Source organism: Lissotriton helveticus, chromosome 5_1, assembly GCF_964261635.1.
Source record: "Lissotriton helveticus chromosome 5_1, aLisHel1.1, whole genome shotgun sequence".
In the NCBI taxonomy this organism is placed as follows: Eukaryota; Metazoa; Chordata; class Amphibia; order Caudata; family Salamandridae; genus Lissotriton; species Lissotriton helveticus.
The window spans coordinates 1999471826-1999491452 of NC_136065.1; the positions used below are offsets into that span (position 1 = coordinate 1999471826).

General features: G+C 47.0%; 1 protein-coding gene across 7 annotated transcripts in view; it reads left to right on the forward strand.

Annotated features, from left to right (window-relative positions):
* Positions 1-19627, forward strand: part of LOC144756156 (uncharacterized) — a 551055-nt gene that overhangs the window by 55068 nt on the left and 476360 nt on the right. For 2 of the 7 annotated variants that reach the window (XM_078645734.1, XM_078645736.1), the window contains 2 exons: positions 12329-12394; positions 14537-15382. The exons of 4 other annotated variants lie outside the window; for them this stretch is intronic. In XM_078645734.1, coding sequence (XP_078501860.1) covers positions 12329-12394; positions 14537-15031 — 561 coding nt within the window. In that variant the 3' untranslated portion in view covers positions 15032-15382. Of the gene's footprint in view, positions 1-1374; positions 1801-12328; positions 12395-14536; positions 15383-19627 lie in introns of those variants that run through there. One more of the 7 variants, XR_013595088.1, reaches the window with a different exon arrangement.

Consider the following 19627-nt stretch of genomic DNA (forward strand, 5'->3'; position numbering starts at 1 on the left):
TCCTGCTAATCAGCAGGGATGCGTCAGTTACTGTGCGCCACAGCTCCGACATCATGGATGGGCGCCATTTACAAAGCGGTGCACCATGGTGCAAAAATAGCACAGATGTGGTGCCGTAAAAGTGATGCATAGCTGGAATTGCGTCAATGCTCTGGGGGCCCCATCTAATTTATGCTGCCTCAATCCTTATACCTGCTTCAGCCAGGCGCAGGGTTGTGACGCAGCATGGGCCTAAAAGTGACTGAGTGAAATCTTGTAGATATCACTCCGCCACTTCTAGGAGGTGTCCCAGCCGCAGAAGGCCCTCCCTGCACAGGAACGCCTACATGTGGTGCAGGGCATTACAATGTTACGCATCTCCCAGATGCCTCAGGTTGTAAGTACTCCTGCACAAAAGTGACGCAACGATGTTGCAAATGAGATGCAAGGGGCGTTTAAACTGCCCCAAGATGTCCAAAAACAACAGCCCACACCAGACACATTGACACCATGAACTGTGGTCATTGTAGCCAGATACATAGACCAAAATCACTGCAAGTTGTACATCCCTGTCCCCCTCCCCAAAGTTGCAAGATGTGTGAAACATGCATGTGTGACGGAGAAACATCACTCACAAGCAAACTTGCAACACAACTCTCACTGTGCATGTCCTGTGCTGAGGGTGATTAATAAACTTTATTACTTATAGCATACTTGTCCAGTCTTAACTTGGAAAGCGTATGGCCTTAATTCATAAAGGCCCTTAGTTATCTTTAGTATGGTTTTAAGATTAACAAAAAGTCTAATTAGTAAAAGATCAGAAACATAAGAGATGTGATATAGCAACATTGATTATGTCTGTTGAGCACTCATGTCATTTTGTTTTGAGTCCAGGACAGGAAGGAGCACACAGTACAGGTAGTGGATGGTGTTGCACATGCTGGAGTTGATGTTGTTGTTGAACCTAACAAGGGCCCAATGGTCCATGCATGTTACGGGTAGCTGACTGGTGATTTGTTTCAGACCATGACCGTTCAGACCATGATGTTCTGCAGCAGGATTGCTGTATGCTGGCGCACAGTAGGTCAAGTGTGTGTTGTGTGTAATCATGCCACCTATACAGCTAAGGTAAATTACAGTGCAGTAGGTGGATCACTGTCTGTTGCAGATGGGAAAAGAGCCACACATGCAACTCATCTGCACACTAAAATGATGTTGGATGGAGTCACAGCAGTGAGCCTTAATCGCATGCTAACATGCACTACAGCATTCAGCTTAAACAGATGGGCAACTCGATATACAACTAGACATCCATCCCAACACACAAATCCATGCTCATCAACAACACATCCAGCACAACCAATTACTAATTCCGCTTTCCCTTGTATGTCACAGGGGACCAAGGATATGCACTGGGAGCATGGATGATGACACCAGTACGTAACCCCACCACCCCTGGCCAGAGGCAGTACAATGCGGCACAGATACGCACACGGTCCATTGTAGAGCGGACATTTGGTGTCTTGAAGTCCAGGTTCCGGTGCTTGGATATCACAGGTGGCAGCCTGCTGTACAGTCCCGAAATGGTGAACAAAATTATCATGGCATGTTGTGTGTTGCACAACATATGTGTCCGTACCAAAGCCCCATGGATCCAAGTGCCAGACCCACCTGATGAGGATGAGGAAGAAGAAGAGGCTGGTGCTGTCAACCCCACACCAAATGCTGCAGGACTTGCACGGAGGAACCGCATCATCAACAATTATTTTGCCTTAGTCAGTCACGTGGTGTCTGTTAAATAAAATAGTCTAATAAATAATATGTTCATGTGTTACTGTCTGGCATGGGCACTGTACCCATTAAACAGTTACGTGTCCCAATGAGTGGTCAGATGAGTCAAATCTCAATGGAGTTTGGGAATGTGTACGCAGTACAGTTATGCCCTGCACTGTGTCAAATGTATGACACTCTACTTGTCAAGGTACTACGTAGGCTACACTATGTCATATGGTTGTGTCACATGCTTCAAATACTAGCAAACCAGGGTGCTGTTTGTGATGAGGATTACATTCCTCTTCTGAGTCCATTTCCCCAATCCATGTATGATGGATTGGGTATGTTGTGTGAATCACACAAATTTGGAGTGTGTGAAATGGTGTACATGATGCCAATAGTCATTGCAACATCCCAATACACAATGGTGCCAATCATCAAGACACTTGTCCAAACCATGTCCGTCGTAGCTGCGGTAAACTGACCCTTAAGATGTGAAAAATGTTCCGGATTACCAGCCAATTTCTTTTCCCATTGAAGCAGGCACAAGATGTGCCGTATAAATAACCAGGGCCCGTATAACTTACATATCCTGAATATTAACAAGATCATAGTTGATGTATAATGTCAAGTACATATCTGCACAGATGGCCATACTGTCAATGAGGTTCCTGAACAAATGCCTCAAAGATGCATGTGTGGAATGTGATAAGAGCTGCTATAAGGTCATGTAATGGCCAGAAATGTTGCCGGTGAAAAGTGGCGCCATATGAACAGGGGAAAGGGCCTATGAATTAGACCACTTTAAAAGTAATGGGACAAATTAGAGTAAGAAGTTGATGTTGTGTCTAATGTGGGTACAACATTAGGTTGTCTGTCACAAGACCTCAGCCCGGAAACAACTACCAGCTACAGATCCACAAGGCCATACATCACTATGCTGACCAGATACTTTGCAGAATCGATGGACCATAACCATCACCATGACATGCATAACCGCAACATCCAAAATATTTTACATGGCTGGGTGAAGACACCTCCTACAGCTGGACAGACAAGTATATGTGTATATACACAGACCCCTGGGTCATTCATAGATACCAGTTCGACACTTCTGTAATTGTATTACAACCACTACGTGACATCGTAACATCAACATCTGACATTACACATGCAGGTGCACACACCACAATGTTTAATGGAAGTGATGGCCCTATGTCACGTGTCCACCATGGGGGAGTAGCACATGTTAGACGAGGCTATCATCACTCATGGAGCACTTGTGAGCAATGGCAACATGACGTGGTATGTGTGGTGGCGAAGTGTACAAATAGTACTGACGTGCTTGGGGCTGCCTGGAGCTACCTTCCTAATTGTACCTACACATGTAGGATGCAGAGCTGCTGCCCATGTTGGTAAGTTGTGGCCCAACTACACACCTGCTGCAACCCTTCCACAAATTAGATGTTGATGAAAGGCATGCTCTTTGCACCTCAGGGCCACAGACTCATGAATCACAGACTACACATATAACAGTGTGACGGCAGGGAATACTCAGTGTATGCAGGAGTGGAACTAATATTCTTTCAGACAGTGTGTATCCTTTCTAATGTATGATGCCAATATGGAGGTCAACCAGTGGTATGTAGCAGTGCATGGCAAACGAGACATGAGGACAGTAGTACTTGCCTTGCGGCATCCAAACATGGGCCAGGGGGCGTCCTCCTATCACATTTATCAAATTAATGTTCACTGGCATGTCCCAATAGATGACCTTACCTGATGGACCATTTACATTGTGACAATGTCATAGCATAGCATTGGTGCAATGTTGGCTCCACATGTTTACACATCTCAACATTAGTTTCCACCCTCTCAGGATCTGTATCAACATGTACACTGCTCGTATTGACATTGTTGTACATTCCTAAGGTATCAGTCCCTTGACCCTAAAAAGCAAGTTATTTCCTTAGCAACATATGACCAAAACACTTCTAAACTCAAAATATAAATTTATTTACAGTATTTACACATGGTGAGCATATAGGGCTAGTGCAGAGGGTGCCCGTTGGATGGCCAGACAGAGACTATTGATGTTATCAGGTCCAAGGGAAGAGGCATAGTTCACTCCACAGGCTGGTTGAAGTGGCAAGGAATGGGTTCATATGGCAGTCCATGGGGGGGTCCAAGGATGTTCCGGGGGACAGTAAAAGTGAGTGCAAGAAGTTCATGGGTGGCACGATTCATAGTGCAGCAAAACAAAAGAAACTGGGGCTTTGGCACAGAGGGATACTACCGCTTTCTCCTCAGCAGAATTCCACTGTCATCCTCATCTCCATCATCTTCGGTGTCATGTGCCTCACAGGTGTCAGTGGGTGTTGTGGCAGCAGCCATGTGAGGCACTGACACACCTGGTGTTGGAGCTGAGGATGTGGAGGCTGCAGCAGCATCCATCTGCGCCAAACCCTATGGCAGTAAGGAGGCAACAAGAAGGTGCAGGGCAGTGTAGATCCCAGTAACCTGGCGCATGTGTTCAGCCCTGGCCGCCAGATGTTGGGCCTGCATCCGCTCCATGCTCTCCAGGATCTTCCTGATGTTGTCAAGATCCTTGCTGACACTGCTGGAACCACCCTGAGCAGACAAAGCATGTTGCCTCTGGATCATGATTCCAGCAATGTCAGCAATGGACTGGTGGAGAGCATGGAAGGGGCTGTGGTTGTCAGTAAGACACCCACGTAGACCTGCTATTTCAGCTGCCATTAGCTGGAAACCCACCTCCACCCTATCCCCCAACCGTTCCTGGAGCTCTATGATCCGCTGTTGGAATGCACGTGTCGTTGGATCTGGCCCCAGGGAGGTGGGTGGGGTGGTGGATGCCTGCTGCTCGTTGGTGTGAGCAGGGTATGGGCTCTGCGGAGGGCTACTGGGTTGCCCTGCACCGGGGGCGGGGAGGCAATTTCATTGAACAGGAGTTGCAGGTCGTCGATGTCGATGGTAGCATAGACGTCCGTGTCATCAGTGGCTGCCAAGCCAGGTTGCTCTTCAGGAGGTGCTGTCTCGCCCTCTGCAATGTGACATGGGAGATGAATTACATCACTGTTTGTCACATACAATCATGCATTTGTTCATTACACCTTGATACAGCATGACATTGTCTGATCATACTTGTTTAGAGGTAAGGACTTGTGTTTGACAAAAGGCAAATGATCTGAGGAGAAGTCACATGAGAAGTAGTAGTGGTACATGGTGGTCTCACAGTGCCCTATTTTCAATGGGACATACAAAAATGGCTCTGCCTTTGCACTAGGAAATAGCCTAATGAGTGTGGAGTGTATGTTAACACAATGCTTGATTATTTGGACTGTGATGCATATTTACACTGGCTATCTGGCAGCCCTTGTGGGACTTCATCTCATATGCTCATCATTCCACACAATACTGTCACTGACATCACCTCCCCCTTAGTGGGTGGCTCATCTTAGTTCTGCTTTTGGTTCATGCTGTATGTCATTTGGATAAAAGATACCTATCTCGACGCACCAGACACATCCTTAGTTTGGACAGAGTAATGGAAGGCTGATACATGTCCTGGTGTAATAATGAATTACTGCAAACCTACCACCCATCTAAAATCAGTATTCCAATAGGGGAGTTGCTATGTGTCCAGCTAGCCACAATGCCCATGCCATGGTTGGCTGCATTACGTTATGGCGTACTACATGTCTCCTATGTCCCACAGTGTCCGACAATGAGGTGCAGAATTCCAATACCTGTTGGCTCCCTGCATGTCTGCAGGGATGCCACAGTAATTGGGCAGAACGCCACAGCCAGCATGGATGTGATGCGTATTTAATGTTGTGCAGCCTGGTCCGTAAAATAACAGTATGTGTGAGCCATCTATGCCGTAAATGTGTGGCATTGCTGGAGTGTGTTTGCAAGTGCAAGTCAGCCAGGTACAGATGCAAGTGGTAGTATGTGCAGGGTGTTGACATATGCAGGTTGGGGAGTAGTATTGTCGGGTGACTCTATGCAAATGAACATTACTCGGAGTCATAGCCCTCCACGTACCAGTCCTTACATTTGTGCAGATGGCTAAACAAGATTTGGATTCACACAGTAGCAAAACAGACAAACAGCACAAGCAGCAAGTTACGCAAGCATTAAACAACACTGCGTTCCCAAAGCCAAGAAACACAGTCCCACACATCACCCTATGTCCACATGACATTAGAGTATGCTGAGAACACCCAACGGCATCCATGCACAACCTGGCCAGGGAATTACTCTAGAAGCAAGCACAATGATCTGCCACACCCAACGCAAGCAACCTCCAAACGGCCCATGTGCCAACACACCACAAGGCCAAACACAGGCCCCACAGCCAACACAGCCACTGATGGAGAGTAGGCACAGAATACCACAGATAATGACCAGCCAGGCCAAAGGGAACCAAAAGGGATAACCACCCTACAACAAAGGCACAGCATGAATGAGGCACACCTCCAGAGGGTGCACAAACGCCAAACTGAGCACCTGCACATACACATCAGTAAGAGGTACACGACAGACCAATATTAGAACCATATACTCTGACAATGTGCAAAGGAAGTAAAAACCTGCCCCAGGAGGATTTTACTCAAGGTACATCGGGACAACAAGGGGCTCACATGCTCAACCCACAAACCGGCAAAGGGCCATCCAGCCACACACAGAGCTTGCAGGGAGGACAGAGCCCGACCCTAGTTGAAGCCAAACACAATGTAATCCTAAACACATCCCGGATTCAAATGCGGACACACCCTGTGTCGGACAGCACTCCAGGTAAAATGACCGCATGACTGGCATGGGACCCGAGGGGCTAAGGGCTACCAAACCCAGGTCCTAACTCACCCATAGTAGGAGGACAGGCTAATGCAAAGAGGTCCAGACACACCACAGCCACCCCACAAGCAGAGCAGACACCCCGAGATGTGAAACAACAAGGGACCTCCGGCAAGCCGCAGCAAGCAGGGCCAGACTGGGAACCAAAACTGGCCCAGGCAAAGTGCTTGGCTGCCCCCCTTGGGGAGGTTGGGGGTGCAACAGAGCTCCTTGCCGGGGCCGGTATTCGTCCGAATTCGTTACAGGGACGAGTTTGCAGCTATGCTGCATCAACAGCCCTGTAGCTAAAACGGACCCCAGGGGCCCTAAACCGGCCCTTACCCTTGCGGCGCACTGGTTGATTGCCCGGTGCCCACAACGGTCAGTCCGGGCCTGGCAGCAAGGCCCCACTGCCAAACACAATGTAGGGAGTCAGACCCACCCCAAACAAACTCGATGCCTCCCCACGTAGCAGGCTCGAGCCAGTCCAACCTGCAGCAGGATCCACAAAACATGTGCAATTGGTGGGAACGCACACATATGGCATTTCACACCACCATCACACAGTGTGACCGGAACATCAACATCCTCGGGAGGTACAAAGGCAGTAAGAGCCCAGAGCAAACGAAGCAACCATGGGATATACATGAGGCCTCGGCTACAATCACACACTAGACCAGTGCGAGCCTGCGCCACCAGAGGCCCAAGACATGTACATTACCACACGGATATCAATGAAAGCACCATGTGACCCCACAACCGCCCTGCATGAAGCATCACGCATGCTGAAAGCAAGTGCAGGGATAGGACGCAGCATTGGTCCAAGAGTGAGTGGCTGGTATCATTCTACATTACATGAGCCAATGGAATGACGCGTAGCAACGCCAGTACACTACCTCCTGTGCATTTGTGCCACCCCCGGTGGCAGCCATTAGTGACGGTACATCTCTTTATGAGGCAAGACCTTGAGGATTTGCCACAGCATTGGGCATCCTTTGCACCACATATGCCGCACATGGATTGCGCCACAGCAGCTGCACAAAAAGTTACGCTGATGCTGACTTTCAGGGGTGCAAGGAACTAGTAAATCTGCACCATAATGTATGGTTTGTGGTGTGCTGATCTCCCCTATTGTGTGTTGCCTTTCTACGTCTGCATGATGGTATTTCACTTATCACGCAATGCATGACATGTAGAGGCAAAACTAAGATTTGGACCATTACCGTCTATTTAAATGCATTTTGATGTGAATCATTGAACGTCCTGCCATACTTTTCAACAGAACCATGATGAAACAGTATTGTAGCATTATTTGTTAATATTTTCCCTGTAGGAAATCTGTGCATGATCACGTTCCCTGACCCCTATATCTTGTGTATATTTATTTTTCTAATTAACTCAATATTGTCATTTGTGGTTACACCTATTAATCATAAAACATTTTTTGGTTGTGTTAAAAATATTGTCAATATTTTTCCTAATTTTTCTGCTATTTATTTATATATTTAGCATGAAATCCATGATTTTATTCATTCAGATTTCCAATATTATTATTTTGTCGCTTAGCGACATTTAGCGAGTATATTTTCGTCGCAATTCCAAAAAACGACTCGCATTTCGATCGATTTTGTATATAACTACCATAGTGACGTTTTATGTCACGATTTTCGTTGCAAACGCGAATAATTTTGTCGCTAAGTCGGATTTTTTTGCAGCTAACACAGGAAGTGGTGTATTACTGCTTCCTGTCACATGGGTGTGGTTTTTACTTTCACTTTCTCTTTTCAGCACATTGCTGGTGCATGGGCTGAGTGGAGGAGGTGTATGGTGGTTGGTGTGTTGGAAGTTGGTTTTGGAGAGTGGTGCTGTGTGCTGTGTCCTGTCTGAAGTGTCTTTTAATACTTTTTGTTGTATTTTATACTGTTTGTGTGTCTACTGTCCTCTGGTTTGTCTGCAGTGTCTGTTAGTTGTATTTGTTGTATTTTACACAGTTTGAGTGTCTAGTGTCCTCTGTTTTGTAGAGTTTATTTAGGGGTTAGTTAGTATTTTTATATAGTTAGTTAGTTAATTGGGTTTTTATTTATTAGTTTTAAGTGGGTTACGGGGCTCAGGGAGATGCCTGCTGTTGGGAGGTCAGGGAGGATGAGTGAGGAGGCATTGGGGGGGTTTTTGTGGATGATGAAGTTTTATCTACCAAATATGTTGGAGGCGGGGGTGGCGGATCCTGCAGGGGTATGCTGTGGGGGCACGGAATGTGCGCTGGGAGCGTGTGAGGCTCCAAATGGAGCACTACTTTCAGATTGCACGCTCCGTGCACCAGTGGAAGCACCGCTGGCAGGACATGACTGCGCGGGAGGCCGACCTCCTGGATTACACCGGAGTGATGCCAGGCATCCAGGGTGGTAAGTCTAAAAGCCATAATTTCACTTTAATATTCAAATGTAATGTAAGTGAGTTACGTGTGTGACATGTGAGTATGGCATGTACATGCTGACTCGTTACTGTGATACTGTAACTAAGTGTTGATGACAATGTCATTTCCCTATGGGCCATGTGTATCAAGCCAAAATTTGTTCGGTAACGCAGACATTCGCTGATTTCCGGCGTCAGCGAACCCTTTTTCGCTAAATGGTATTTATGAGACATTTTTGGTGCAAAGTAAGGAATCTCTACATTTTCCTTTCCTTATTTAGCGATAGCATTTGAGGAATAGCTACTTTAGCAATTCCTTACATGCAATGTATCAAGGCTAATAACATTCCTATTAGCCATTAAGGTTTCACAAATTACCACCTACTTCTAGTTGGTGGTAATTAGCGAAATATTAGAATGTAGCTTTTTTGTAAACATCAAAAGGTGCCATGTGACGCTCATACATGCCCTTAGGGCATGTATGTGTGCCATATACGCACACATGTAATTTTCACGGGTGCAGCAGGGTGTTCTTATGACACACCTGCACCCTAGAAAATATTCACAAATTTGCAATTAGCAATTTGCTATTCGCTAATTTCCAATTAATTCCTATGGGCCTCCTGCCACATAGAAATGATTGGGAAGTTTGAGATTAGCAATTTGCTAATCGCAATTTAGGAATATTAATGGATCGCTAACAATAAGCATTTTCCTACATACTTAGCATTTAGCAATTGCAAATTAGCGAATCCTTCTAAATCGCTATTTAGTAATCGCTAAACGGAATGTTGATACATAGGTCCCAATGTGATTTGCACATGATTCGCTTCTGTTAAGATTAATTTGGACTCCCACTTCCAGGCACATTTTAGCAGATTTACAAGCCACTTGGGGTTCTTTTGCGGCGCAGTTGCATTACTTATGTGTCAAAGCGTCAGTGCAGGTTTTGCGCCATGGTGCAGGGTATGTACAATATCACAATTCTGGGAGAATCGTCACATTGTAAAGCTATGCACCTTTAGGGTGCGTTCTGGCGCAGGGGAGGGCATTCATACACAGGAACACCTCTGTAATGTGACAGAGTGAAATATATAAAGTTTCTGTCATTCACTTTCATGGCAATGCTGCGTCTTCACTCTTGCCCTGCCTGAAGCAGGCATGAGGATTGACGCAACATTGACAGCTAGGGCCAACAAGAGCATTGCTGGAGCTGCGCCGCACATGCGTCACAACTCCTGCATTGCATTGCATTTACAGCACAGATGCCTGATGCATATGTGCCATTTTTGCCGCATGGTGCACAGCATGGGAAATGCAGCTCATCATATGAGTTGGCCCATAGTGCACATTTACTCTTGCTAAACAAGGGACCACTGTAACCTAATCCAGAGGTCCTGGGGGATTTGAGAGGGTATATGGAGTACGTCCTCCCAGCGAATAGGTTACTACAAAAAATACTCCAAAGGAAACCTACTGAGAGAACTGATAGGTCTTTTTTCTATGTGCGCTACCTACATTGAACTATGTGTAGGGTGGGATTAAACACTAACACACTAGGGATGTGTTTGATATGCTAACCATATCTATGTGTATGGTGGGGGGGGCAACACTAGTTGTTTTTAGTTACCCTCACACACCCTAGTGGTGTCATGCTTCATCATCGGGTCCCCCCAACTCATATAGGTCGGGGTGGGCTCAACCACAGTGTTGGGAAGCTCTTATGATAGTGAAGGCAAAGGGGTATATATAAAATACCTCAATCGGACCCCTGGTATCCCTTTATTCATGGGTCTGGTTGGGTTGTAAATAAATGAGTAAAAAATGTGTGGCCAATTATGATTTTTATGGTCCTATTACCCTAGTGAAGTGCCGACATGTTTCAGTCCTTGTATGGCCAAAAAGCTCCCAGACTTTCTTCAGAGCAAGATTCAGTGACCATCTTATGTGTGGGGTTGCTAAAGAGGGGGAGTTCCCTACTCTATCAATGTGGCGAGGGAAGAGTAGCTTCTCCTCGTGTTTGTGTGGTAATATTGGTGAGAAATGCCAGGCTCCATCAAAATTATGTTGGGCGCAGGCACCTCAGTAAGCGGGACGCTGGGCATACTCTGTTATTTGGAGGACGCTCCCTACCGGAATTAACTGTCTCGCTTCCCGGCTTGTGGCTGCTTTGCCTTCACTATCATAAGAGCTTCCCAACACTGTGGTTGAGCCCACCCCGACCTGTAGGAGTCGGGGTGACCCAATGATGAAGCATGACACCACTAGGGTGTGTGAGGGTAACTAAAAACAACTAGTGTTGCCCCCCATACACATAGATATGGTTAGCATATCAAACACATCCCTAGTGTGTTAGTGTTTAATCCCACCCTACACATAGGTCTTTTTTCCTATGTGCACATTTACTCTTGCCTCCATGCTGATTTGGTAGGATGCACCATTACCTGTAATACTGTCCCTTGGTGTGCTACAGTAGAGTAGGTGTGTGAGTAGTCAATGTTAATGTGCCTGTTTGTATAGCTCCATGATTTGACAGTTGGAGTGAGTAGTCACGTTATCATTGAGGTGTGAACACATATTAGCAGTATGCAGACCAGATGTGGGACAGAGGTTTTCTGTGTGTCACTTTAATTCACATTACTATGTGATGGTGAATGACCACATGCCAGTAAGGGTGGCAAGGCACAGAGGATGTTTGCATTTAGGAGACCATCACGGCTGTAGTCAGTCAGAGATGTGAGCAGTGACTGTGTGCAGGATGATGTGTGTGTGTCCAGTATGTGTAACTGTACATATCTGAGCAGCGCCAGTGTGTGTGTGACCTATGTGCAGGACAGTACACAGTGTGACAGATGCTCAAATCCATGAGCAGCAGGACTGTATCTACACGGCCCCTGTACATGGGTCATGTGTAGATATATCCTTGCCAGGTTATTATGCAATGTGTGAGTTTGACAGCTCCAGAGTGTTTTACATCCCAAAGGACTGTGTATCTGCCTCTTACTAAATGCATAGTTACCATCATACGCAGGACAACTTCTACATGATGCCTGTGTGGACATGGGTCTTAGAAATGGCATAACCCAAATGTTATGTGCATGTATGACTGTGGTAATGTTAGGTTTGGCCACCACTGCATTAGCAAGCCCATGTGTGCATGCCAATCAAAGTGCACAGAGTCATTAGTACTATGTGTGAATCCCCTACAAAGTGATGTAGCATTTCCTGTGACAGAAAAGTTGTTCATCATGTGTATGTAACGTTTCTGGATGCCATGCAATGACACATATTTTATTTGGTTCAGTCGCAGATGGTCGGCGACCCCTCACACAGGCTGACGTGGATCGTTTCAGGGACCCAAAAGCCACTGGTGAGTAATTGTTATGTAAATTGCCATGTGTGATGTAATGGATGTCATTAACTAATGCAACACACGCTCGTTTTGCAATGCTGGTGTGTTCCGCATGTCACGGGGCCACAAGGTGCAGAGTATTGTTATGTTATTATTCAGAGAATATGTATAAGAGTGTGGTTAGACGCATATCTATCTAAGTTGTGACTTTGTCCATGAAGGGACAATACAACAGCTCTGATTTCCTGTGCATGACATCCAGCACTGATTATAGCTAAATAGCCAATGATCCAGGGATCATTACAGGATTGTCACACATGGCTACATATTATCAAGACCAGCCAGAAGAGGTATCCACGCTTCATCTGCAGTACACTGGCAGTGAAGCGGACATAGAGGTTTACTAATATGCCCTGGGACATTCCCATATCATGCCAGGTTAAGGTCATGTCATGTGTAAGGTATAAATCGATCACATATCATCCACACAAGGTTTGAAGGTCCTTTTGCAGTGTAAATCAGATGAAACTGTGCCACAGAGGTTCCAGGCAATGTTGCACCACATATTGGGAACAGTCAAGTTTACCAACTTTCACAGGAGAGTTTGTGTTGATAGATGGATAATGGTTGAGGGGGAAGTTCATTACACCGCCAAGGGGCAAGAGCAGTTACCTAGTGTAGCCATGTTGAGAGGGACTAACACAAGACTGGGTCATGAATGTTTTATACCAGGATCTATTTGGCCCATCCCAGTTCTTCTCTTTTATGAGGTCTTTAGGTCCAGGGTTAGACAGGATGTCATGCATGCAACTCTGATTGTTAAACTGCCTTTTCTGCCGCATGATGAGCATGTGGTGTATTTTCTATGTAGGTGTGGAAGGGGTTATAGGCGACAGGTTGTGAGTCAGTGTGGCTGCCAGATTCAGCAGGGTCTGCTGTTTAACACAATTTTTTTTATTTAGTAATGAAATCTGAGGATTGCTGTCATCGGTGTGGCTGATGGGCACGCCCTGCAGCAAAGGGTTCCTTGCTTCAATAGGATGGCATTTGAAGAAATTCCATATTTTACACATGAACCCGTAGCAGGTGACAATTACCCGGCTGACGACCTCTGTCCAGGACAGGGCATGTAGTTTTGTTATTCGTAGGTCTAAGATCACATGTTTGCAAGGGGGACAGGAGCACAGTTCCAGCTACCACCTTTCAGGTGACCAAGATACCTCAGGGCTGCCAAACTGAATGATGTCTGTTTCACTACTGTTTAGTTTGAGTTTGTTGATGCCCTTCTAGTTGCTCATGTAAAACATGCTGTTTGTACAACAGAGACATGTGTCAGTGTTGTTTGTCCCACACGTACTCAGTTACTGGTTATTGCCAGCATACAATACGCTTAGATGAGCTGTACAATTTCCCAACTTTGCCCAACAGGCTCAAGTATACATTGAACAGCATTGGACTTAGGACAGATCCTTAACCCCATGACCAGGACAACTATGTGATTTCTCAGGTGCATATTGTCAAGGCCTTTATAGCGTGTTTTGCATCTGTTTCCTGCCGATGTACGCTGCAATATTGTGGAGAACTTTCTTGATATTCTTGACACCTGTTGTTGGTAGGGGTGTCCCGGTCTTCTTCCCGTACATGTAGGCTGAGCTTATATTCGGTTGCCATTGGCATATACATACAGCCACACTGGCAACCATGTAAAAGAGTGCCAGTCTTGTCAGTGACTACATGAACTGTACACATTTTCAGATAGACACGCATGTCTGCACATGTGCATCGTACAGCAGTAGCAGCAGTGTGTCAAAGGGTCAGATGAGGGTGGTGCTGCCCATGGAGGGGTAGTGCCACACTACTAATGTTAATTGGACTACTTGCACACTCTCAGGATGCACAATGGTGACATGTTATCACTGTCTCATTTGGCATCTAATTTGTCAGTACATCACACCTGCCATGGCCTGTCATGTCACGTTCCAGGGCCTGTGTTGTGGAAAGTAGGGCTTGTCAATGATGTGGTCAGGTCACTTTGAGACGTTACAGGATGTCACATGTGTGTTGCCTCCCATGTGGTATGTGATTAGTGCCAAATAATATGATGATAGGCAAATGACCCAGTGTCCTTGTTTTGGGATTGACATTTCCATTTTTTTCCAGACAAACATGAATGCAGAGGAGACCCATGCATTCAATGTGGCTAAGGAACGATGGGTTCACATCCGCAGGGTGAAGAAGGGGTACAGAGCCATGGAACGTACATACGCGGCAGCTCGAAAGGATGGGACCTGGCGCTCGATGCCAGAGATTGTAGGAGACAAGACCAAAGCAAAGGGCTCCAAGGCTGCTGGCAAGGCTGGCCGAGTCAGGAACACAAAGACAGTGGCCTCACCTGTTCCGATCCAAACCACAGCAGCTATTCCAGGTACCAGCAGCCAGGGGCCGGGTCAAGCTGCACCCAGTCAGGGACCAGCCCTGACCACAACAAGCCAGGATCTGGGGGCACCCACCACAACGCCGCCAATGGCTGACACCCTGAACAAGATCCTCATTGAGCTGGCCAGGAACAATAACTTGCTCCTCGATCTGAGAAATGATTATATTACCCTGAGCCGGCGGGTGAATGAAATTGGACAGAAACTTGGAATTCCGTAAACCTGGACTTCTTCTGCCCCACACCCCTCTTCTGCCTTCCCTCCTTGTTATTACTTGTTTTGTTGTAGATAGTTGTATTATAGGATTTAGATGTAGATTAGTTTTAGAATATGTATAGTTAGTTTAGTGTAGTGAGATGTTGTTAGGTTAAGATAGTGTTGGGGGTAAGTTTCTTTTCTCTTTGGTTGGGGGGTTGATGTAGTTTTTTAGTTTGTGTAGTAGGGTTTAGTTAGTATTACATGTGTAGTTTAGTTTTATATGTGTGTAGGGATTTTAGATATAGTGTTAGTTTTAGTGTTTAGTGTAGTTTTAGATAGGTAATTTTTCATAAAATAAATACTTTTGAATTTGTTACTACTTGCATTGGTGTCAGGATGGTTGCAGAGTGTGTGTCTTCACACATAGTATGCTTCTCAGGTCATCAGTGGTGTGATCCCTGTATGTGTGACTTTGGATGCAACCGGTTACTGGGATGCATGTATAGTGTTAAGTAAACCTTAGCTGTGGTATCTGTTGACTTGCATGGTTGACAGATTACATATAATTTATTGTGTATGGGCCAAATCTGCTACTTAGCAATCTGCTATTTAGCACTAGATGGCAAGACAGTCCACATGTTTGCAAATTTGCTGGCGTACTTGTGTAGCATTTTGAAAACATATGTGCCCCCATGTGGCTGTCACTTTGCCAGCACACCATAATGCAACGAGGTCCCTTTAGTGAACTGGACGTTATAGTGGGGACGGCCGAGAAGATGTTTCATACTGCTAGTGTGTGGTGGAGTTTGCCAAACAGGGAGAGCTTCTATGGGAGTTCACATGCATCTTGTTTAGGAGGGGTCAGAGACCAAGCAGAGCATCAGGTGCGGAGAATGCAGGCACCTTGTCACAGGAGCTTCACAGGGATGGCGCTTGGGAAAGTAATGGATGCTAATATACGTTTGGGTCTGGACCCCAGAATCCTTCAGATGTCCAAGATTGCTCTGCTGCGCGTGTTGGTACCTAGCCATTCAGATCCTGCTCAGTGTGTTCATGCGCATGCAGCTGCTGCTGGACAATATCCCATCTCATACTTAAATGCCCCATACAGGACTATGCTGGCGCTGGGCAGTAGGGTGCAGTGACATGCAGGTGCTGCACGCATGGTACATGCACATACCTGTGCCAAGGGGGACAGATGTTTATTGGTGCTGTGTAGGTCATTGTGACTTTACATTTTGACTGCACTGACGGTGGTACCACCTACACAGATATGGAGTATCCAGCCACAAGACTTCATGGTGCAAGAACATGATCGTGCTGTGCGTTACAGGTATATATGTACTGGGGGCAGGGGGTAACTTGGCACAATATGTGCTCACACCCTGAGGGCTTACCGGCAATTGTGCTAAATAATATAATCACACTGGGAGGGCTCAGGGGCAGTTCTGCTGCACGGGGCTCAGACACACAGGTCTCCCAGGCAGTTTAGCTGTGCCACCCTCTGGTTCCTCACAGCACCCTCAGGTTCACACCTGGCACCATTTTATTCTTCACACCACCCTCTGGTTCACCACTGCCACCCTCAGGGTCACCACTGCCACCCTCAAGCTCACCACCCACGCAGATTTATTCCTCAACACTGCCACACATCTCCACTTCCAGATCCACACCGACCCCAACACCACCCTCAGACGTACACTCATGTCCAGCACCCCCAGACCACATTGTCAATTCAGCAAATCCCTCGCCTACGTCGCCTGCAACCATACACTCACCTCCACAGACTACATCCTCCTCGTGAAGCTGACATTCCAGCTCAGGAACAATAACAACACCAACTCCAGAACCCTGTCGGCCACACTAGCCAACCTCAGCCTCAGCCAACCCGTCACCCCACCCACCCTTCCACCTACGCCGCTGGTCACACATTGGACACCACCTTCTACACAGGCACCCACGTTACTTCAGTACACACCACCTGTTTCCACAGGACATTACCGTGCTGCATCCATTCCCCCTTCAATGTACAGTCCACAGACCACTGCACACAACGGGTAACTCACCACTGCTGGAGGAGAGTGACTGTAGACCAGCTAATCACCACCCTTACCCACAGGCCACACAACAACTCCACCAACTCCAACGCTGCAGGCCGCCACCTCAGGCAGTGTATGTACAACTGTGACAACACACTTGTGAGACTCAAGGAACCCTGTAACCCCCACACCAGTAGGCCAGCTGCCACCTTCACCAATGTGCTGGTGTGTATCCAGAGTTGGATGTCGGAAACAGGAGTGGATATTGGTCACCATATGCACTCCAGACAACCACGCAGACCACAAGGATGCCATACACATACATCTCCACCTCTTGTGATTGGCCAAGGGTTGCTCCTTCAAAGCCTAACTGGATGACAACACACACGGGAGCAAGGGTCTCTTCTGCATCGTAAGGGACCTCTCGGACTCCAGCACCAACACCAACAACATGACTCCCTGAGTAGAACAGTGCTACTCACTAGCCATCTTCTTCCACTGCTAGCTCGCTGATATCCATGACAGCTTCAACACGACACCCACCCAAACTATGCCAGGGCCCACCTCCCCTGTGTACACCAGCAGCGCATGCCACCTGACCTCCCAGGCCAATGTCAACAGCAACAAGATACACAAGGTTATGTACTCCATCCACTCACGCTCCCTGTCACACCTATTCCCACACCACGTATATAACATGGCAGATGCTGCTATCTGAGCTGACTACAGTACAAAAACATTTCCATGGCGCTTGGAACACAACAAAATCTACACCCTCCTCAAGTAGCCAAAGCCAGGCCACAAGGACCTCAAGTGCTTCCAGCATTTCTCCCTGCTCCTGTTTCCAGGGCCGATCACTGGGAATTGCTCAACATGCAACTGGCCCAACACCTAGTAGATAACAACATCCTGTACCCATCCCAGTCTTGAATCATACAAGTCCACAGCACCCTGCCAGAACTCATGTCCGCCACTGACGACATCATGAGCCAACTGTGCAACAGCGACACTTCTGCCCTCATCCTCCTGGTGATGTGTCCCTATGCCAGCATGACCAGGGCTCTCCAGGACTTGTTGTACAGTACATGAGGGTATGCCATGTCATGACTTGCATGGTACATGAGTGCCACTGTGCCCATCCACCAGCCCGGCCGGTGGTAGGTGTAACTGCAGGGCGGTGATGTAGGGAAGGGGAGGGGCAGGGTGGGGGGTTGTAATGTATGGATTACGGACTTTGACAGGTAAGTAAACATATAAATTAATAAAACGAATTTCGTTGTGTGCACTGCATCACCAAATGCGATGCAGTGCGCGCAACAAAATTCATTTTATTAATTTATATGTTTACTTACCTGTCAAAGTCCGTAATCCATACATTACAACCCCCCACCCTGCCCCTCCCCCTCCCTACGTCACCGCCGTGCAGTTACACCTACCACCGGCCGTGGTTGCCATCCACCCACTTCCACCTGTTCCTGTTTGACACTCACCCTGGTGTTGTTGTGTGACTTCCATTACAGCAGAATCCTGGCCTGTGACTCCTACAACAGTCTCCTCACTGATGACGTTCGCCACCTGCTCCTCCAGCTCATCCAGCTCCTCCTGTAGAGCTGGTCCACCGCCTCCCGTCGCACTTGCTGCCCTTAGGTTTGCTCCCAGTTTCTTTTTTGTTTTGCTTTTCGTATCGTGCCACCGCTTCTTACACTCGTCCACTGTCCTCTTGCGCTCCCCCACGGCATTGACCTTGGTCATGATGTCCTGCCATATGTCCCTTTTCCTCGCCATGGTGACGGTGGAACTCACAAAGAGTTCCTGCTGGTGTCGCGTCACCTCTTCAACCAGTACCTGGTTCTCATCTGGAGTGAACTTTGGGTTCCTCTTCCTCTTGCCCTTTCCCTGGGTGTCTGCCTGGCCTTCCTGGGTATTGTTTCTGCCCTCTGCACTTGTCCCTGGCTGCTCACCATCATTTTCAGTATTTTCCATTGTTAGCAACGATTTTCGGTTTAGCGGGCATTTTTTCGTCCCGCTAACGCGTTATATGGTAGCCTTGGGCCTATTGGTTTAGCGATAATCATCGCTGATAGGCCCAACGTGCATTTTTTTCACGTTAGCGTGCGACGGGTTAGCGTCGTCACGCTACTTCTATCGCATGCTTTTATCGCATTTCCGGTGAAATATCGCCACTTAGCGGAGGACTGGTAATACCTCGCTACTGCGGCGATATTCCCATGCGATGTTAGGCGATAAAATTTTTCTCGCTAACTATCGATAGCGATAATTATTGCATGTCATTGATAATATGCCCCTATGTACCTCCGAGCTAGAACTTCTGATTTTTAAAATCAAAACTATGCCCAAAGGGTGCAGGAAAGGAGCTCTGGTATATCGCCCTCCTGGTCCATATACCAATTTCTCCATGTCACTTGTTGAAGCATTGGCCCCCCATGTACATGGAAATAGTGACTTTCTACTTCTAGGTGACTTCAGTGTTCATAGTGAGCAAACAGAATGCAATGAGGCTCAATCCTTACTAACCGATCTGTCCCTATTGGGACTGAAACAAGCAAATAGTGGCCCCA